This window comes from Biomphalaria glabrata, chromosome 14 (genome assembly GCF_947242115.1).
Source record: "Biomphalaria glabrata chromosome 14, xgBioGlab47.1, whole genome shotgun sequence".
In the NCBI taxonomy this organism is placed as follows: domain Eukaryota; kingdom Metazoa; phylum Mollusca; class Gastropoda; family Planorbidae; genus Biomphalaria; species Biomphalaria glabrata.
Genome location: NC_074724.1, coordinates 19,201,832 through 19,223,295, shown reverse-complemented (window position 1 = coordinate 19,223,295; position 21,464 = coordinate 19,201,832). Strand labels below are relative to the sequence as shown.

General features: G+C 36.0%; 1 protein-coding gene across 1 annotated transcript in view; it reads left to right on the top strand.

The window, feature by feature from the left end:
* Window positions 1-21,464, top strand: part of LOC106079158 (prenylated Rab acceptor protein 1-like) — a 32,352-nt gene that overhangs the window by 6,767 nt on the left and 4,121 nt on the right. Inside the window, exons 3-4 of the mRNA XM_056010939.1 lie at window positions 15,758-15,967; window positions 16,257-16,354. Of these exons, the coding sequence (XP_055866914.1) occupies window positions 15,758-15,967; window positions 16,257-16,354 (308 nt within the window). The remainder of the gene's footprint in view (window positions 1-15,757; window positions 15,968-16,256; window positions 16,355-21,464) is intronic.

The following is a 21,464-nucleotide window of genomic DNA, read 5'->3' as shown; positions in this document are numbered from 1 at the left end:
ATATATATGGGATTATTAGATAATTACTTATTATGTATGTAAGTAGATTAAAAGAATTAAACATTTACATACAACACTAACTTGTACTTCAATAACAAAACAATTGAGCAAACAAATTCAATGGGAGCGATGGCTTTGGTTCTAGAAAGTTCGGATAGATTTGGCTCATCACTTGTTGTTTATAGTTTCAAACACGACTCTAAATTTTCAATTGTTAGTTGGCTTCTTACTTTACTTTTAATTATATTCATGCAAGAGAACGCTTGCTCACATGAATATGTCTATCTGAATATATTTGGCACTCCAATTGCCAGCCTTTTCACTTCACTGTAGCAATCTGGAAGACAATTCCATGCGTTGAATATAAGTGCCTCATCTCGTGACATTCCTTTGAAAGCTGTCCACTTTTGTTGCGTTACGTAAATACATTTCTAGACCTCTAACTCTTCCAACTTGCTTTTCAAATCTGTAAATTCTCCACTCCAGAAAGCTTTACTTTTTTAAGTCCAGTATCAATTCCAAATGTCTCAATTTGGATTTTGTTACTATTTGTGTTGAGGTGATTTACTATGCTACAATGGTTTTGATGGTTTTGAATTGCTCTAATCTCTCAGCAAATTCATCTGTAATTTTTTAAATAATATAACTGTGCTGAAGTAATTCCTGTCAACAGTTGCACTGGTTTTATCACGATATTGCTTTGAAAAGTGAAAATGAAGTCATTTATCACTCTGAATAAGTAAAGTAATGTTTCTCTTTCAGACCTTGCGATCTATAGGGTAGATGATGTAAGACCTTGCGATCTATAGGGTAGATGATGTAAAGATCATCTCTTTCTGAGGCCCACGGTTAACGAGGGTGTCATGTGGCCAGCACAATGACTAACCGCCTTTACTTTCCCCAACTAATGTCAGGTACCTATTAGAGCTGGGTGGATTTAGAAGCGCTAAAAAATATCCAGAGATTAAAAATTCCAGTCTTCACCAAGATTTTAACTCGGGACCCGGTTCGAAGCCAAGCTCTTTACTGCTCAGCCACTGCTCTTATATTCTATCAAAACATCAGCTGGGTTTTCATTTTCTTATAGTTTAAGATTCATCTCATTTACTTTTGCTGATATATCCATCGTAAAGTAACATTTGTCGTTCTCTAATTCAGTGTGATTAATACCTTTCTCATTTAGGAATGTATTTATTTCATTCAATCACAAAGCTGGAAGCTTCAACACCATACCTGTAGAAAGCCATCACACTTTATTTGGAAGAAGAAGGTTGGAATACTGAGTCTCCATTTCGTTTAAGAATTTTTTAAACTGACGATGGTAGAGTGCTTGGTGTATTAAGCGATGAAACGTAAGAAATTCGTGGAGAATCGTAGTTGCTCCTTTATTAATTCCTGTCATACTTCTGGCTCCATCAGTTACTATTGAAACTAGTTTATTTAAATCGATCTTATTGTCTTCAAGGCATTTTTGCACGGCATTCACTAAATCTTCTCCTCTAGTTTGTCATGATCAGGGCCGGTCCTACAGATTGCAGGGCCCTATGCAAAACGGATAGCGCGGGCCAAGTCTGGGTAAGAATAATATTTGAAAATTAAGAATTTTTGTAATAAAATAAATTTGTCATTGCATTTTATTCATATTTTACTAAGTATAAAATCACGGTCAAATTAAATTACGAGCCATCTATAATAGAAGGTATAGTTTTCCAACAAAAAGCTGATAAACATTCACATCTGCCTTTTAGATTTACTTTTTTAAGAGATCAAGACAGATTTAGATCTAGAATCTATATTTACGTCTTATCTTATATGATACAGATGTTATTTCAAAAAAGATTACCTTCTAAGCATCTTGCATTTAGTCATGCATGTTAACCAATGACCGCAAAGTCACTGGTTTTCCTGGATAGCTCAGGCAACCCATTCCATGCTCTAATATCACTAGGGAAGAAAGAGCATTTGTACAAATTTGATTAAATTTTGTTTTTGTATTTGAAGATTATGATTCAGTGTTTTATGTATAATTGCTACTTTACTTTTAAGTCTTCTCTCCTGAAGGATTTCTAAATTTAGTAATTTTACTAAAGGTGTTACTGTAGTCAAATGTGAATATACCTTTGTTATGAATCTCACAGCTCTATTTTGTGTCTGTTCCAGTTTCTTAATGTTTTCTTGAGTTGAGTGGTCCCAAACAGAGGATGCATATTCTATTATTGGCCTAACTAAGGTTAAATAACATTTTAGTTTTATGTTCTTGTTTGATTAATAAAAATTTCTTCTAATAAACCCTAATGCTTTGTTTGATTTTTTTTATTGTTTCATCGATATGGGGATTCCATGACAGTTTTTACATTTATTATAACACATAGATATTTTATGTTTTTGGTCTCTGTTACTGGTTTACCATGAATAAGATAAGTGGAATTAATTTGTTTTATTTTTATTTTTTGTTCCTAATAACTGAGTGGAAAGACTTGCTCCAATTTGATTCCCATTTCTGTAATTCCTCTAATTCACTTTGTAAAATTTCTGTATCTTGTGTTGTTTTTATTGTTTTATATATTATGCAATCGTCTGCAAATAATCTGACTTTTGTTCCTGAACTAATGCAATTTGGTAAATCATTTATGTAAATTAAAACTGACTATTACAGTAAATTAACTATTGGAACTTCCTCTTTTGGTTTTAAATTCGCCTTTTTATTTTTATTAAATGAAAGTTGACAATGCCTTTTTTTTTTTTAAACGCGATTAGGATTGGCGTTTCCCATATTTAATGACACCCCAAAATGACAATTTTGTCTATTTTTAAGGACATTTTTATGAGTTTTCAGGATAATTTAATAATTTCAGGAGATTTTCATGACTTTTTTTTCCTATACTTTGCAATTTCTTCGTCTTATATAATACAGATGTTACTTCAAAAAAAAAGAAGATGATTACGTCCTACGCATCATGCTAAGTCCTGGTTTTCCTGGCTAGCTCAGGCAACCCATTCCATGCTCTAATAGCAATAGGGAAGAAGGAGCATTTGTACAAATTTGTCTTAGCATATGGAACGAGGAGGCCATGGAAACCCTGTTATAATGGTTTTAATTTAATAATTTAAAACTAGAGTTATCGCGGGGCCTATGAACGTGTGAGGCCCACTGCGGCCGCATAGGTTGCAGTGCCCTAAGACCGGCCCTGGTCACGAGAGTGCTAGCAATCTTTGGGAAGACATGTACCTCACAGAAAGCCAACTTGTAGCGTGTCTTTTATGTCGCAAGACTTATCTATATCATTGATAAGGCAGAAGAAAGTTGAGTTCTTCCACCTGCAAATATTACATTTGAAGACATGGGGTGGGTGTGAGGTGAAAAGCAAGTACAAGTGACTGAGATGTAGAATCTGTGCCTAATCTTAGTTAATTGATAAATAATATTTGAGTATGGAACTAAAGTGCTGTGGCTTAACATCCAAAGAGCCCCATGTGGCTCACAACCCACAGGTTGCCAACCCCTGGCCTAGGGGACTCTTACACAAAATAGAAACTTTTGCTAATATATATTAACAATGAAATGAAATAGGTGTGCTTCTGATTCATACATATCCTATACTCTTAAACGAGCAATTCTTGTATGTATGTATTTATATATATATATATATAAATTTTATTTCGAAAACGGCTCTAACGATTTTCTTTAAAATTTCAAGGTATGTGCATATCAGTGAGAAAAAAATTCTTAACTCATTGGCTACATCGGGAAAACTCGAGGTCGACCGTTATATCGGTTTGAAAATGCCTCATTATCGAAAAATTAATTTTGGCTAGAATGTTTTATGAATGAAAATTTTCCATGACGTAAACGGGAAAAACGCTGCCTACGACACTAGGCTTACCGCAGTACACTAAATTATTTCTTTGCAAACAAGAACAAGTTTTAAAGTATCAATAGACCTAATTAAACATTTGCACACCATCTTACTGTAGATTGATTTATTATTTGAACTATGAAAGAGAAGTAATGAAATTAAATGTGCCGATGTATGATTAGTTATTGTGTTTTAAGTGCTTAATAAATTGTTTACTCTTTAATTGCGTAGAGTGGTGTAAATACCTTTAACATTGTTGTTTGTTTTGCTGGTGACCTCCAGCTGTCTCGTTCTTTGCTATCTTCTATGTCAGCTAAGGCAAGTTGGCGCCTAAACTGGTCTTTTAAGCGTTACGGTGTTACGTCGACCACTTTTTAGCTCACCAAAAAAAGACTGCCTTTGGCATACGATCGTCTGAGATTCGTCTCCCATACAGGATACTGCTCTGTCCAGCGTAACTGTCGGACTTAAAGAATTCCATCTATACAAAGGACGCGGATACACGTTTGAGACCAAAATAAAATCTGCTGCCTAGGACAGACGCAGACGCTAAAAGAAAATCTTAATCGATCACCGCAGACAATGGTTATGCTTGCCCTGTATGTGGCAAAATATGTAGGTCACATCTGCAATCCTCATTAATTTTCGGACTCGAAGACAAGGCTTAATATTATTATTATTTTGCTGGTGAATTATTACCATGTGTTCATGCTTCGGTGTCTACTGTCCTGTACCAAAACAAAGGAAATGGTCATAACACAGCTTCTCTGCGCCTTACTTGCTCACACTAAACATGATATCAATCTAGCGGTCAACGAGTTTGCGTACGATGCAGCCTCTTTGATTTAATTATAAACCTCGGTAAAAAGCTTGGAATTAGGGCGTGTTGACGCAAGGCTTAGGAGAGATCTGAATGGAGACATCTGTAAAAGCAGTCCATATCCCTCCACGGGCTGTAGCACCACTGGGATGGATGGATGGATGACAAAAGCCGTTATGAACTTCTTATAGTCCCACAGTCAGGCTGGGCAGGGCACGTATCCCGTATGGGGGACGAACATATTTTTCGTCGAAACATAGGTGCCCCACGGAAACATTTCTTTAGAAAACTAATGCAATGGTTTAAGTCTACTAAGAAAAAATTTGCCAAATCTGAATGGAGAGATCTGTAAAAACAGGCCATATCCCCCCACGGGCTGTAGCACCACTGGGATGGATGGATGGATGACAAAAGCGGTTATGAACTTGTTATAGTCCGACAGTCAGGCTAGGCAGGGCATGTATCTCGTATGGGGGACGAAGAATATTTTTTCGGCGTAACAGAGGTGCCCCACGGAAACGTTTCTTTAGAAAACTAATGCAATGATTTAAGTCTATTAAGAAATAAATTGCCATTTTACTTTGTCACAAGTGCCTGTTTTACCCTATAACGTAGAGATTTGCGTCACTTGATGTTTCGTACTAAAGCCATAATGAATGTATACTAATTCCATAATTAAATGTCTGAACGTAACCATCTAAGAAGTAACACTGCAAAGACTTTCTTCCAAGCCAATAATAGTAGGCCTACAATAGTTTTACGCAAAAGATGGATTGTAAAACTATAAGACGGATGTGAGATGTGGTTGGTCTAGACTATAGGAGGACTTAAGAGACTTTATATTTAATAGCGTGTGCAATTACATTTAGAACTAACAGAACACTAAAGCAACTCTTCAGATTAGTAGTCTTTATCTGATCGTTCATTTTTGTAATTACAACAATAGCCCAATAGTTTTACTCGAAAGAAGCAATGTAAAACGTTAAGACGTGAGCTGTGGTTTTCTATAGGCCTACTGTTGGGGGGACTTTCTATTCAAATCGCCATGTACAATTACATTGAGAACTGACAGAACGAAAAATCAACTCTTTTCGGATTGAGTCTTTACCCGATCGTTCATTTTCGTAATTACAACAATATTCCCAAAATGACTTCGGGTATATATCCTTCCTTAACAAATTATTCATCCGAGCGAGGCTCGGTCACCTGATATTCCTATACTCTTCAGTGAGCAATTCTTGTATGTATGTATATATATTTATATATATATATATAAATTTTATTTCAAAAACGGCTCTAACGATTTTCTTTAAAATTTCAAGGTATGTGCATATTAGTGAGAAAAAAATTCTCAACTCATTGGCCACATCGGGAAAACTCGAGGTCGACCGTTATATCGGTTTGAAAATGCCTCATTATCGAAAAATTAATTTTGGCTAGAATGTTTTATGAATGAAAATTTTCCATGACGTAAACGGGAAAAACACTGCTTACGTCATTAGGCTTACCGCAGTATACTAAAATATTTCTTTGCAAACAAGAACGAGTTTTAAAGGATCAATAGACCTAATTAAACATTTGCGCACCATCTTATTGTAGATTGATTTATTATAGAACTATGAAAGTAAAGTACTGAAATTAAATGTGCCGATGTATGATTAGTTATTGTGTTTTAAGTGCTTAATAAATTGTTTACTCTTTAATTGTGTAGAGCGGTGTAGATACCTTTTACTTTGTTTATTTTGCTGGTGACCTCCAGCTGTCTCGTTGAGGTTGCATGCAACCATATGCTCTCTTCTATGTCAGCTAAGTCAAGTTTGCGCCATAAGCTGGTCTTTTAAGGGTTTCGGTGTTACGTCGACCACCTTTTAGCTCACCAAAAAAGACTGCCTTTGGCATGCGTTCGTCTGAGATTCGTCTCCCATACAGGATACTGCTCTGTCCAGCGTAACTGTCGGACTTAAAGAATTCCCTCTATACAAAGGCCGCGGATACACATTTGAGACCAAAAGAAAATTTGCTGCCGAGGACAGACGCAGACGCTAAAAGAAAATCTTAATCGAGCACCGCGGACAATGGTTATGCTTGCCCTGGATGTGGCAAGATATGTAGGTCACAGCTGCAATCCTCATTAATTTTCGGACTCTAAGACAAGCCTTATTATTATTATTATTTTGCTGGTGAATTATTACCATGTGTTCATGCTTCAGTGTCTACCTCTCCTGTACCAAAACAAAGGAAATGGTCATAACACAACTTCTTTACGCCTTACTTGCTCACACTAAACATGATATCAATCTAGCGGTCAACGAGTTTGCGTACGATGCAGCCTCTTTGATTTAATTATAAACCTCGGTAAAAAGCTTGGAATTAGGGCGTGTTGACGCAAGGCTTAGGAGAGATCTGAATGGAGACATCTGTAAAAGCAGTCCATATCCCTCCACGGGCTGTAGCACCACTGGGATGGATGGATGGATGACAAAAGCCGTTATGAACTTCTTATAGTCCCACAGTCAGGCTGGGCAGGGCACGTATCCCGTATGGGGGACGAACATATTTTTCGTCGAAACATAGATGCCCCACGGAAACATTTCTTTAGAAAACTAATGCAATGGTTTAAGTCTACTAAGAAAAAATTTGCCAAATCTGAATGGAGAGATCTGTAAAAACAGGCCATATCCCCCCACGGGCTGTAGCACCACTGGGATGGATGGATGGATGACAAAAGCGGTTATGAACTTGTTATAGTCCGACAGTCAGGCTAGGCAGGGCATGTATCTCGTATGGGGGACGAAGAATATTTTTTCGGCGTAACAGAGGTGCCCCACGGAAACGTTTCTTTAGAAAACTAATGCAATGATTTAAGTCTATTAAGAAATAAATTGCCATTTTACTTTGTCACAAGTGCCTGTTTTACCCTATAACGTAGAGATTTGCGTCACTTGATGTTTCGTACTAAAGCCATAATGAATGTATACTAATTCCATAATTAAATGTCTGAACGTAACCATCTAAGAAGTAACACTGCAAAGACTTTCTTCCAAGCCAATAATAGTAGGCCTACAATAGTTTTACGCAAAAGATGGATTGTAAAACTATAAGACGGATGTGAGATGTGGTTGGTCTAGACTATAGGAGGACTTAAGAGACTTTATATTTAATAGCGTGTGCAATTACATTTAGAACTAACAGAACACTAAAGCAACTCTTCAGATTAGTAGTCTTTATCTGATCGTTCATTTTTGTAATTACAACAATAGCCCAATAGTTTTACTCGAAAGAAGCAATGTAAAACGTTAAGACGTGAGCTGTGGTTTTCTATAGGCCTACTGTTGGGGGGACTTTCTATTCAAATCGCCATGTACAATTACATTGAGAACTGACAGAACGAAAAATCAACTCTTTTCGGATTGAGTCTTTACCCGATCGTTCATTTTCGTAATTACAACAATATTCCCAAAATGACTTCGGGTATATATCCTTCCTTAACAAATTATTCATCCGAGCGAGGCTCGGTCACCTGATATTCCTATACTCTTCAGTGAGCAATTCTTGTATGTATGTATATATATTTATATATATATATATAAATTTTATTTCAAAAACGGCTCTAACGATTTTCTTTAAAATTTCAAGGTATGTGCATATTAGTGAGAAAAAAATTCTCAACTCATTGGCCACATCGGGAAAACTCGAGGTCGACCGTTATATCGGTTTGAAAATGCCTCATTATCGAAAAATTAATTTTGGCTAGAATGTTTTATGAATGAAAATTTTCCATGACGTAAACGGGAAAAACACTGCTTACGTCATTAGGCTTACCGCAGTACACTAAAATATTTCTTTGCAAACAAGAACGAGTTTTAAAGGATCAATAGACCTAATTAAACATTTGCGCACCATCTTATTGTAGATTGATTTATTATAGAACTATGAAAGTAAAGTACTGAAATTAAATGTGCCGATGTATGATTAGTTATTGTGTTTTAAGTGCTTAATAAATTGTTTACTCTTTAATTGTGTAGAGCGGTGTAGATACCTTTTACTTTGTTTATTTTGCTGGTGACCTCCAGCTGTCTCGTTGAGGTTGCATGCAACCATATGCTCTCTTCTATGTCAGCTAAGTCAAGTTTGCGCCATAAGCTGGTCTTTTAAGGGTTTCGGTGTTACGTCGACCACCTTTTAGCTCACCAAAAAAGACTGCCTTTGGCATGCGTTCGTCTGAGATTCGTCTCCCATACAGGATACTGCTCTGTCCAGCGTAACTGTCGGACTTAAAGAATTCCCTCTATACAAAGGCCGCGGATACACATTTGAGACCAAAAGAAAATTTGCTGCCGAGGACAGACGCAGACGCTAAAAGAAAATCTTAATCGAGCACCGCGGACAATGGTTATGCTTGCCCTGGATGTGGCAAGATATGTAGGTCACAGCTGCAATCCTCATTAATTTTCGGACTCTAAGACAAGCCTTATTATTATTATTATTTTGCTGGTGAATTATTACCATGTGTTCATGCTTCAGTGTCTACCTCTCCTGTACCAAAACAAAGGAAATGGTCATAACACAACTTCTTTACGCCTTACTTGCTCACACTAAACATGATATCAATCTAGCGGTCAACGAGTTTGCGTACGATGCAGCCTCTTTGATTTAATTATAAACCTCGGTAAAAAGCTTGGAATTAGGGCGTGTTGACGCAAGGCTTAGGAGAGATCTGAATGGAGACATCTGTAAAAGCAGTCCATATCCCTCCACGGGCTGTAGCACCACTGGGATGGATGGATGGATGACAAAAGCCGTTATGAACTTCTTATAGTCCCACAGTCAGGCTGGGCAGGGCACGTATCCCGTATGGGGGACGAACATATTTTTCGTCGAAACATAGGTGCCCCACGGAAACATTTCTTTAGAAAACTAATGCAATGGTTTAAGTCTACTAAGAAAAAATTTGCCAAATCTGAATGGAGAGATCTGTAAAAACAGGCCATATCCCCCCACGGGCTGTAGCACCACTGGGATGGATGGATGGATGACAAAAGCGGTTATGAACTTGTTATAGTCCGACAGTCAGGCTAGGCAGGGCATGTATCTCGTATGGGGGACGAAGAATATTTTTTCGGCGTAACAGAGGTGCCCCACGGAAACGTTTCTTTAGAAAACTAATGCAATGATTTAAGTCTATTAAGAAATAAATTGCCATTTTACTTTGTCACAAGTGCCTGTTTTACCCTATAACGTAGAGATTTGCGTCACTTGATGTTTCGTACTAAAGCCATAATGAATGTATACTAATTCCATAATTAAATGTCTGAACGTAACCATCTAAGAAGTAACACTGCAAAGACTTTCTTCCAAGCCAATAATAGTAGGCCTACAATAGTTTTACGCAAAAGATGGATTGTAAAACTATAAGACGGATGTGAGATGTGGTTGGTCTAGACTATAGGAGGACTTAAGAGACTTTATATTTAATAGCGTGTGCAATTACATTTAGAACTAACAGAACACTAAAGCAACTCTTCAGATTAGTAGTCTTTATCTGATCGTTCATTTTTGTAATTACAACAATAGCCCAATAGTTTTACTCGAAAGAAGCAATGTAAAACGTTAAGACGTGAGCTGTGGTTTTCTATAGGCCTACTGTTGGGGGGACTTTCTATTCAAATCGCCATGTACAATTACATTGAGAACTGACAGAACGAAAAATCAACTCTTTTCGGATTGAGTCTTTACCCGATCGTTCATTTTCGTAATTACAACAATATTCCCAAAATGACTTCGGGTATATATCCTTCCTTAACAAATTATTCATCCGAGCGAGGCTCGGTCACCTGATATTGCTATACTCTTCAGTGAGCAATTCTTGTATGTATGTATATATATTTATATATATATATATAAATTTTATTTCAAAAACGGCTCTAACGATTTTCTTTAAAATTTCAAGGTATGTGCATATTAGTGAGAAAAAAATTCTCAACTCATTGGCCACATCGGGAAAACTCGAGGTCGACCGTTATATCGGTTTGAAAATGCCTCATTATCGAAAAATTAATTTTGGCTAGAATGTTTTATGAATGAAAATTTTCCATGACGTAAACGGGAAAAACACTGCTTACGTCATTAGGCTTACCGCAGTATACTAAAATATTTCTTTGCAAACAAGAACGAGTTTTAAAGGATCAATAGACCTAATTAAACATTTGCGCACCATCTTATTGTAGATTGATTTATTATAGAACTATGAAAGAAAAGTACTGAAATTAAATGTGCCGATGTATGATTAGTTATTGTGTTTTAAGTGCTTAATAAATTGTTTACTCTTTAATTGTGTAGAGCGGTGTAGATACCTTTTACTTTGTTTATTTTGCTGGTGACCTCCAGCTGTCTCGTTGAGGTTGCATGCAACCATATGCTCTCTTCTATGTCAGCTAAGTCAAGTTTGCGCCATAAGCTGGTCTTTTAAGGGTTTCGGTGTTACGTCGACCACCTTTTAGCTCACCAAAAAAGACTGCCTTTGGCATGCGTTCGTCTGAGATTCGTCTCCCATACAGGATACTGCTCTGTCCAGCGTAACTGTCGGACTTAAAGAATTCCCTCTATACAAAGGCCGCGGATACACATTTGAGACCAAAAGAAAATTTGCTGCCGAGGACAGACGCAGACGCTAAAAGAAAATCTTAATCGAGCACCGCGGACAATGGTTATGCTTGCCCTGGATGTGGCAAGATATGTAGGTCACAGCTGCAATCCTCATTAATTTTCGGACTCTAAGACAAGCCTTATTATTATTATTATTTTGCTGGTGAATTATTACCATGTGTTCATGCTTCAGTGTCTACCTCTCCTGTACCAAAACAAAGGAAATGGTCATAACACAACTTCTTTACGCCTTACTTGCTCACACTAAACATGATATCAATCTAGCGGTCAACGAGTTTGCGTACGATGCAGCCTCTTTGATTTAATTATAAACCTCGGTAAAAAGCTTGGAATTAGGGCGTGTTGACGCAAGGCTTAGGAGAGATCTGAATGGAGACATCTGTAAAAGCAGTCCATATCCCTCCACGGGCTGTAGCACCACTGGGATGGATGGATGGATGACAAAAGCCGTTATGAACTTCTTATAGTCCCACAGTCAGGCTGGGCAGGGCACGTATCCCGTATGGGGGACGAACATATTTTTCGTCGAAACATAGGTGCCCCACGGAAACATTTCTTTAGAAAACTAATGCAATGGTTTAAGTCTACTAAGAAAAAATTTGCCAAATCTGAATGGAGAGATCTGTAAAAACAGGCCATATCCCCCCACGGGCTGTAGCACCACTGGGATGGATGGATGGATGACAAAAGCGGTTATGAACTTGTTATAGTCCGACAGTCAGGCTAGGCAGGGCATGTATCTCGTATGGGGGACGAAGAATATTTTTTCGGCGTAACAGAGGTGCCCCACGGAAACGTTTCTTTAGAAAACTAATGCAATGATTTAAGTCTATTAAGAAATAAATTGCCATTTTACTTTGTCACAAGTGCCTGTTTTACCCTATAACGTAGAGATTTGCGTCACTTGATGTTTCGTACTAAAGCCATAATGAATGTATACTAATTCCATAATTAAATGTCTGAACGTAACCATCTAAGAAGTAACACTGCAAAGACTTTCTTCCAAGCCAATAATAGTAGGCCTACAATAGTTTTACGCAAAAGATGGATTGTAAAACTATAAGACGGATGTGAGATGTGGTTGGTCTAGACTATAGGAGGACTTAAGAGACTTTATATTTAATAGCGTGTGCAATTACATTTAGAACTAACAGAACACTAAAGCAACTCTTCAGATTAGTAGTCTTTATCTGATCGTTCATTTTTGTAATTACAACAATAGCCCAATAGTTTTACTCGAAAGAAGCAATGTAAAACGTTAAGACGTGAGCTGTGGTTTTCTATAGGCCTACTGTTGGGGGGACTTTCTATTCAAATCGCCATGTACAATTACATTGAGAACTGACAGAACGAAAAATCAACTCTTTTCGGATTGAGTCTTTACCCGATCGTTCATTTTCGTAATTACAACAATATTCCCAAAATGACTTCGGGTATATATCCTTCCTTAACAAATTATTCATCCGAGCGAGGCTCGGTCACCTGATATTCCTATACTCTTCAGTGAGCAATTCTTGTATGTATGTATATATATTTATATATATATATATAAATTTTATTTCAAAAACGGCTCTAACGATTTTCTTTAAAATTTCAAGGTATGTGCATATTAGTGAGAAAAAAATTCTCAACTCATTGGCCACATCGGGAAAACTCGAGGTCGACCGTTATATCGGTTTGAAAATGCCTCATTATCGAAAAATTAATTTTGGCTAGAATGTTTTATGAATGAAAATTTTCCATGACGTAAACGGGAAAAACACTGCTTACGTCATTAGGCTTACCGCAGTATACTAAAATATTTCTTTGCAAACAAGAACGAGTTTTAAAGGATCAATAGACCTAATTAAACATTTGCGCACCATCTTATTGTAGATTGATTTATTATAGAACTATGAAAGAAAAGTACTGAAATTAAATGTGCCGATGTATGATTAGTTATTGTGTTTTAAGTGCTTAATAAATTGTTTACTCTTTAATTGTGTAGAGCGGTGTAGATACCTTTTACTTTGTTTATTTTGCTGGTGACCTCCAGCTGTCTCGTTGAGGTTGCATGCAACCATATGCTCTCTTCTATGTCAGCTAAGTCAAGTTTGCGCCATAAGCTGGTCTTTTAAGGGTTTCGGTGTTACGTCGACCACCTTTTAGCTCACCAAAAAAGACTGCCTTTGGCATGCGTTCGTCTGAGATTCGTCTCCCATACAGGATACTGCTCTGTCCAGCGTAACTGTCGGACTTAAAGAATTCCCTCTATACAAAGGCCGCGGATACACATTTGAGACCAAAAGAAAATTTGCTGCCGAGGACAGACGCAGACGCTAAAAGAAAATCTTAATCGAGCACCGCGGACAATGGTTATGCTTGCCCTGGATGTGGCAAGATATGTAGGTCACAGCTGCAATCCTCATTAATTTTCGGACTCTAAGACAAGCCTTATTATTATTATTATTTTGCTGGTGAATTATTACCATGTGTTCATGCTTCAGTGTCTACCTCTCCTGTACCAAAACAAAGGAAATGGTCATAACACAACTTCTTTACGCCTTACTTGCTCACACTAAACATGATATCCATCTAGCGGTCAACGAGTTTGCGTACACTGCAGCCTCTTTTTATTTAACTATAAACTTCGGTAAAAATCTTGGAGTTAGGGCCAGGAGAGATCTGAATGGATGGATGTGTAAAAGCAGGCCATAGCACCACTAGGATGGATGGATGGTAAAAGCCGGTATGAGCTTCCTATAGTCCGATAGTCAGGCTGGGCAGGGCACGTATCCCGTATGGGTAACGAGCATATTGTTTGGCGTAACAGAGGTGCCCCACGGAAACGTTTCTTTAGAAAACTAATGCCGTGATTTAAGTCTAATAAGAAAAAATGCGCCATTTTACTTTGTCACTAAGTTCATGTTTACCCTATAACGTAGAGAAGTTACATTGCAAAGACTTTCTTCCAAGCCAATAATAGTAAGCCTACAATAGTTTTACACAAAAGATAGATAGTAAAACTATAAGACGGACGTGAGCTGTAGTTTGTCTAGACTGTAGGAGGACTTAAAAGACTTTAAATTTAATCGACATGTACAATTAGGCCTACAATTAGAACTAACAGAACAGATTAGTAGTCTTTATCCGATCGTTCATTTTCGTAATTACAAGAATATTCCCAAAATGATTTCGGGTATATAACCTTCCAAAATTATTTAACAGAGCGAGGTTCGGCCACCTGGTACAAAAATATTCTCAAAATGACTTCGGGTATATATCCTTCCTTAACAAATTATTCATCCAAGCGAGGCTCGGTCACCTGATATTACAAGCTTATTATACCATACTAATTAGCAGGTAAGAGAAAAGCAGGACTCATCAATAGCACTAAGCTAGAACCAAAGGGGTGTTTATCCAGAAAAGCTAAAAACTAAACATTAATCTTAACTTATGAAGCCTTGTCTTCCTGACATTGAAAGGGGGAAAAAATGTCTTGTCAACTTGTCACAGCATGTTTGCTAAGGCTACCATACCAATTTCTGAATATAACACAGTTGGCCTTGACCTTCCTTGTAACATCCTGGAGTGCTCACACTTTGTTAATGACTTTGCTGTTCAACATCATTTTAGTCTAGTTTTTAGTCTTGATCATCTGTCATCCTGGCATGGTAAATAATCCACAGAGATGTTGCTAGGAAATACAAGATTTCAATTTTGTTATAATTATAAGTTATAAAAAAAAAAAGAAGCAAGCATTGTAAGTTGAGATGATACATTTGGTGTTTGATGTCACAATGTTTACTTGATGTCACAATGAGATTGTGTTGATCAGACAATGTGTTTCTGATGTTCAATTTTGTATAGTGCTCTCCTTCTAAACAATTACTGAACACAACTCAATAGCCTTATGCCAGAGATACAAATTGTAGGTATAAATTCAAAACTAAGATAATTTAACAATAAATACAAAACTTTTATTCTGCAACTAGGATATATAAAATGTACAATACAATTCAATTTAAACACATTACTACCGTTGTCTCAGTCCCCCAAATTTAAATACCTTTTACCATCTCTCTTTTCCCACCTTTTTTGAACTATCCAAGCTTCTGTAGCGCTTGGAATTTTACTCCTTCTAAGTTATTTTTAACAACATACCACCAAGATGCGATGCAAATATACAACCAGTAAAATAATGAATAATTCTATATATATAAATTATAACTGGCCTTGCTCACTTATGCTCTGTGACATAAGTTTTCTTTTTTTTCCTTATTATTCTTGTATTATAAAGAATAACTAGTACAAACCTTACAATAGTGACATAAGGCATGTCTAATTTATTCACATTTAATAAATATTACATATGCACGAATGCAGTTAAAAGATTTTTTTTCCAACAATCATATGTTCTTTTATTCTTGTCTAGAATCATGTCATTGACGCTGTCAAATGTATCTGCTAGAGAATGGTTCCACAAAACTAGGGAGAGTGTCAAGCCTTGGACAGAATTCTTGAATTCTAAAAAATTTGCTATCCCAAAAACAGTGGCACCACTTCCCAAAAGAATAGTTAAAAATATTGAAGCATTTCAAGGCAACTACTTGTTTGTTTTTTTGGGCCTTGTTGTTGTTTGCATGTAAGTTGACAGTTATATATTTTTTTATCTGGAACTTGACTAAACATTTTCAGTCACTTTGTTTATAAATTTCCCTAGTAAGTTAAAAAAAAAAGGCAGTTATTTAATAGAGATGATCATTGATACTTCATTGCAGTTTGTAAGAAACTGACAATACCTACTGAAAAAAAAACTTTAGGGAGTTGTTTCTGCTTATTATAATTTTGTTCACAATTTAAAACAGGTTTTATTTTGCTACTACTTAGAGACTAATGTGATTACAATATATCATGGTGCTCTTGAATTTCAGCATCACATCTCCTTTGTTGCTGGTTGCTATTGCAGCTTGTCTTGGTGCTTGTTATATCATCAGCCTTAAAAATCAGGAACAAAAAATTACAATTATGGGTAAGCATTTATTTTTATTATTATAGAATTTTTTTTTAGATCTCAAAAACTAAAAATGCTTCTGACAAATCAGTTCAATATTTTTTTTTATTGTTCTCAAAATAGTGCAATGTCAACTTTAATCTTTTGCTGCTTGTTGTATGTGAAAATTTGAATGTATTGTTTTGAAAAAAATAGTATGTACATACACGTACACATTTTTAAAAACAAGATTTAATAGGCAGTTCATTCTATTTAATAAACTTAAGTATCTGTAATAATAATAATAATAATAATAATAATCATCTTTATTATCTGTAAGGAAATTTGTCTTACAATTTGTGCATTACACCAAACAAAAAACATTATAACTATAAGAAACTAAAGTGTACATTCACACCAGACACACTCATAATTTACATGTGACAAAGTTTATACCAGATTTTTGTTATTTAATGATTTGATTGCCAGGGGAACAAAAGAGTGTTTGTGTCTGTTTGTCTTTGCTATCGGTGTCTTGTATCTCTTTTGTGATGGTAAAATCACAAAATCCTGACACAAAGGGTGATTCTTTATTTCGAGGATCTTGTTAGCTTTTTTATAGATGTTTGTCTCAAACAGCTGCCCAAATGGGTTTTGTTTTTTGCCGATGATTTTGCCAGCAGCATTTAGGATTCTATAAAGTTTATTCCTATTTTTAATGCTCAGATTGCCATACCAGGCAGTGATATTGAAACTTAAAATATTGCAGATGTGAGCGTGATAAAACATAGCCAAGGCCTTTTTGCTAACATTAAACGAGGACAGTTTTCTTAGTAATCGTAATCTTTGCCCTTTTTTGCTGATATAATCAGTATTTGCAGTAATCCAATTGTGTTGCGATGGACAGATCTGTTTGTCCGTTTTTCTATTCAAAGAAATGCTACATTGTTCACTATAGTCACATTGAACTAGGCCACATGCAGGACATCTTTCATTATTTTTATTGAGCCTGCATTAGTTGTAATCACAGGCAATCATGATTTGAATGTACATTTGATATGGGGAAAGATGTGATTTTAGTAATTGATAGTTTCTTGTGTATGTTTTAAAAATATACCTTTATAAATACTTACACAAATATTTTTGGGAGGCACAGTGGCTGAGTGATTAAGCGCTTGGGGTCCCCGGGCTCAAATCCTGGTTAAGACTGGGATTTTAAATTTTGGAATCTTTAGGGCACCTCTGAGTCCACCCAGTTCTAATGGGTACCTGACATTAGTTGGGGAAAAGTAAAGACGGTTGGTCCTTGTGCTGGCTACATGACACCCTTGTTAACTGTGGACCACAGAAACAGATGACCTTTACATCATCTGCCCTATAGATCGTAAGGTCTGAAAGGGAAACTTTACTTTTTTTACACAAATTCTCTGTATTTTTATTTTTAACTTAATAAGTATTAGATTCCAATTATAAATATGTACAGGTACTCATGAATAGTAAGCTGTGGAGGAGACTAAGAATTGATCAGTATTATTATTAAATAATCACATTTCATGGCTCCTTGATGCTTCAAGTTAAATAAAAATTCTTGTATTATTCATACATTTCAAATGATATTTTTTTCTCTTTATTTGACAAAAGTGTTTATAATAACTCACATAACACTTTTAGTTAAAAATCTATCACTTTTGTCAGGGTAAAAATTAATAGATGGATAATGTATAGTGTTTTTTTTTTCATACCTTAGTTCTACATCTCATAAACCCATTATCATCATCATCTTTCCTTTGCCTTCCTCTTGGAACTCAGTAAAAACATGCCACTCTCTTCTGTTATTTTGCTAGTTTTTTAATGGCTTCCCAGCTCATTATTATAATTTTTATTTCCTTTTAGAAAAGTGGTCTTTTATTTGAATACATTCACTCAAGAAATTCACTCTTTTTTTTAGTTTGGATCGAATCCCACACAAATGATGGATAGCCATATATCTTAGAAACAAGCAATATTATTTTTTTTTTTAATCCTTTTTAAAAATAAAGCTCATCTTAGGGAAAAAATTCCTCATGTACAACTATACCTATCAGTAGTGTAGAAGTTATTACCTTTAGTGGATATCAAACACAAAAATTAATTACCAATAATTAATTGACTAATTGGTTATTTTTTTAATTGAATCATGTTTTGTTTGGTACAATAAATAATTTTTTTTAAAGTTTCAACTTGAACTAAGAATGGGTGTTGGAGAAATAACCTAATTATCTAAAAAGACAAAACCCTACATATTTAGCTGTATATGTGAATACTAAAGGATTAATTTCCCTTGTTTGTATCAAACAAAATGATAAATCATCAGTAATTAATTGACTAATAGGTAAATTATTTTATTGATTCATGCCTTGTCTATGCCAATAAATAATTGTGCAACTTGAGCTGAGGGAGAATGGGAGAAATAAAGTTTACAAACTTTTAACCAGATAAAGAAATCGACAGACAGAGTGAGTTAATATAGGCTTTGTAAAGATAACTAATAGATTTGAATTACATTTTGACTATACATTTTCAGTACATGTAGTTTTAACATGAACTTACTCTTGTTGTAATTAATTTATATTAGATCTACATAAATATGTGCATTCAAAGTTTAACAACAATTGACATTTTTCGTTTCTGTTGTAGTTTATGCTATTTGTTTCTTTGTTACACTATTGCTTGGACAATAAATCACCTACATTCTAATCCTCTGTGGTGGGGGACTAGTTTAGTTCATGGGCTTTTCATAAAAATGAAATTTCTTTGCTGGTGCAGATTCTATTGGTGATGAAGCTAACTATCGGTACTTAGTGTCCTTATGTTTGCAGCGCAACAACTGATTACCATTACTTTCTAAAAAAAACTTAAATAAATGTCAGTCATGTAATAAAATGTGTTAAGTTGCCAGAGAATGTAGACATGATTTTCTGCACACTTTATTCTGGATCCTTTAAGTTGGGGAAAGTATAAATAGAGACTAGCTTGTTTTGGGAGTCTGTATTTAAGATTGATATTGAATTTATTTCCATGGACTTGTTATCAATATTAATTTTTTATCATGGAATATTGTGGGTGTTATTCAATTTTTTAATTTCAATTTTAATTAGTAAACTATTCAATTCTTTCGAAAGGCTTTCTGTTACTTTTTTATGTATTCTAATACCCCTCTCTATGTTGAGTAATTGAGTCATCTGACTTTATGTCTGACAGTATCATCATCATCAAACTCCATTTGAGTGAGGGCTTGAGAGGCACAAATTTTCTTTTGCAGAAAGCCTTCTGTCTTACATAGTGTATACGTCACCATACATGTCAAGAATTTTTGGTTTCCCAGACCTGTCGAGACGAAGATCAGCAAGTCTGGGGCAGTCAAAAAGAAGATGAACATGGTTTCCTCTTCTTCCCCGCAGCTTTGGATGCAGGGGCACAGTGAATCAAAATTTGGAAATATGAGCCAACAGGACAGTGGCCTGTCATGCACTGTGCTGTAATAGCTTGCTCAGGCCTGGACAGCCTCCATTACAGGGAAGTGCGGTCAGGGTGCCTCATGTGCTCCCAGAGTCCACAGGCTTTCTTGGGACTTGTCTAGCACTCAAACCACTTTTTCATTTCTGTTTTTTTTTAATTATAGCCAGAGCATGATGAAGGCTCGCAGACTGTTCGGTGGGTGGTGTTTGCCCTCCCTGGTGGGCCAAGGAGTCTGCAATAGCATTGCTTTATTTTGTGTGAGGCCATGATGACTGAATTGCTACAGAAACAGCAAACTTGACACATAAAGAAAGATCTTTATGGAGACAGTTTGCTACCCAACGCGCCAAATGGCGCTGGAGGAACTAAGTCTAAGTCATGATGACAGTGTCAATATTAGGGGGCCATATACAGGTTTTGAGTCAGTGACCACAACAATCTTTGTTCCCCTCAAATGTCCCTCGCCAAGTTGAGAGTCAATGACTTTTAAGGCTTCACAGACTGCCATGGCCTCTGCATCAAAACTGCAAACACTACCACATGTATTGAATTGTACTCTATATTAGCTTAACAGTTATGTAGATTGACCCAAAACTCCTTAACAAAAAAAGAAAACTACTTTAAAAAAAACAAAAAAAAAACCAACAAAGGTTGTATAAAGCATAGTTGCATCAATTAGTTTGGATCAGACATGTCATTAAATTTGCAATAGATCTAGACTGAAAATAAAAAAGCATTTATAAAAATTAAAAACGGGGGAATGACCTGAATTTGAACTTGTGGGCCAAAGCCTTCACAGGCTTCTCAAGCCAAAACAGTAACCACTTTGCTAGTGAAGAGATAATCTGATTATGGTTGTATAGTTATCTATTGTTTCTATAGTCTTGTCCTATTTCGTATGTGTGTTCACTAAGACTCAGACAACAACCTATAAAGGGGACTAATTCAACTTATACAACTACTTCAGTCTAGTAAAAACTCTTTCCCTTGTTTGAGATACCAAACAAAATAATTAATTACCAATAGTTAATTGGTTAATTTATTTTATTGAATTTTGTTTGTCAGGTAAAAGAAATAATTGTACAAAATTTCAGCTTGATCAGAGATAGGGTGTGGGAGAAATAATGTGTACAAACATTTGACCAGACAGACAGAGAGAGTTGATAATAAGCTTTGTAATAAATAAAAATTCTAGCCTTTATCAGGTAACATTTAGGCATATCCCATCAATTAGTGCAATGAAAGTCTTAAGTATGTACATTTGGCAGACTGTCTACAAATGTCTGGAACAGACGTGTTATCACCACAAACACCAAGCTAGGGGTCTATAGAGCCGTCATCCTCCCTACATTGCTCTATGCCTCAGAAACATGGACAGTGTACAGTAAACATGCAAAGAAACTAAACCACTTCCACATGACATGTCTGAGAAAAATACTAAATGTCAAATGGCAAGACAAAATACCAGATACAGAAGTCCTTCGAAGAGCGTGTCTGCAAAGCATCCCAAAACGACTCTTGTATGGCCAACTAAGCGAAGGAAAGCGCTCGCAAGGTGGGCAAAGAAAGCGATTCAGGGACACCCTCAAAGCTTCTCTGAAGGCGTTCAGAATAGACCCTGGCACCTGGGAGACAGAGGCACATGACAGAG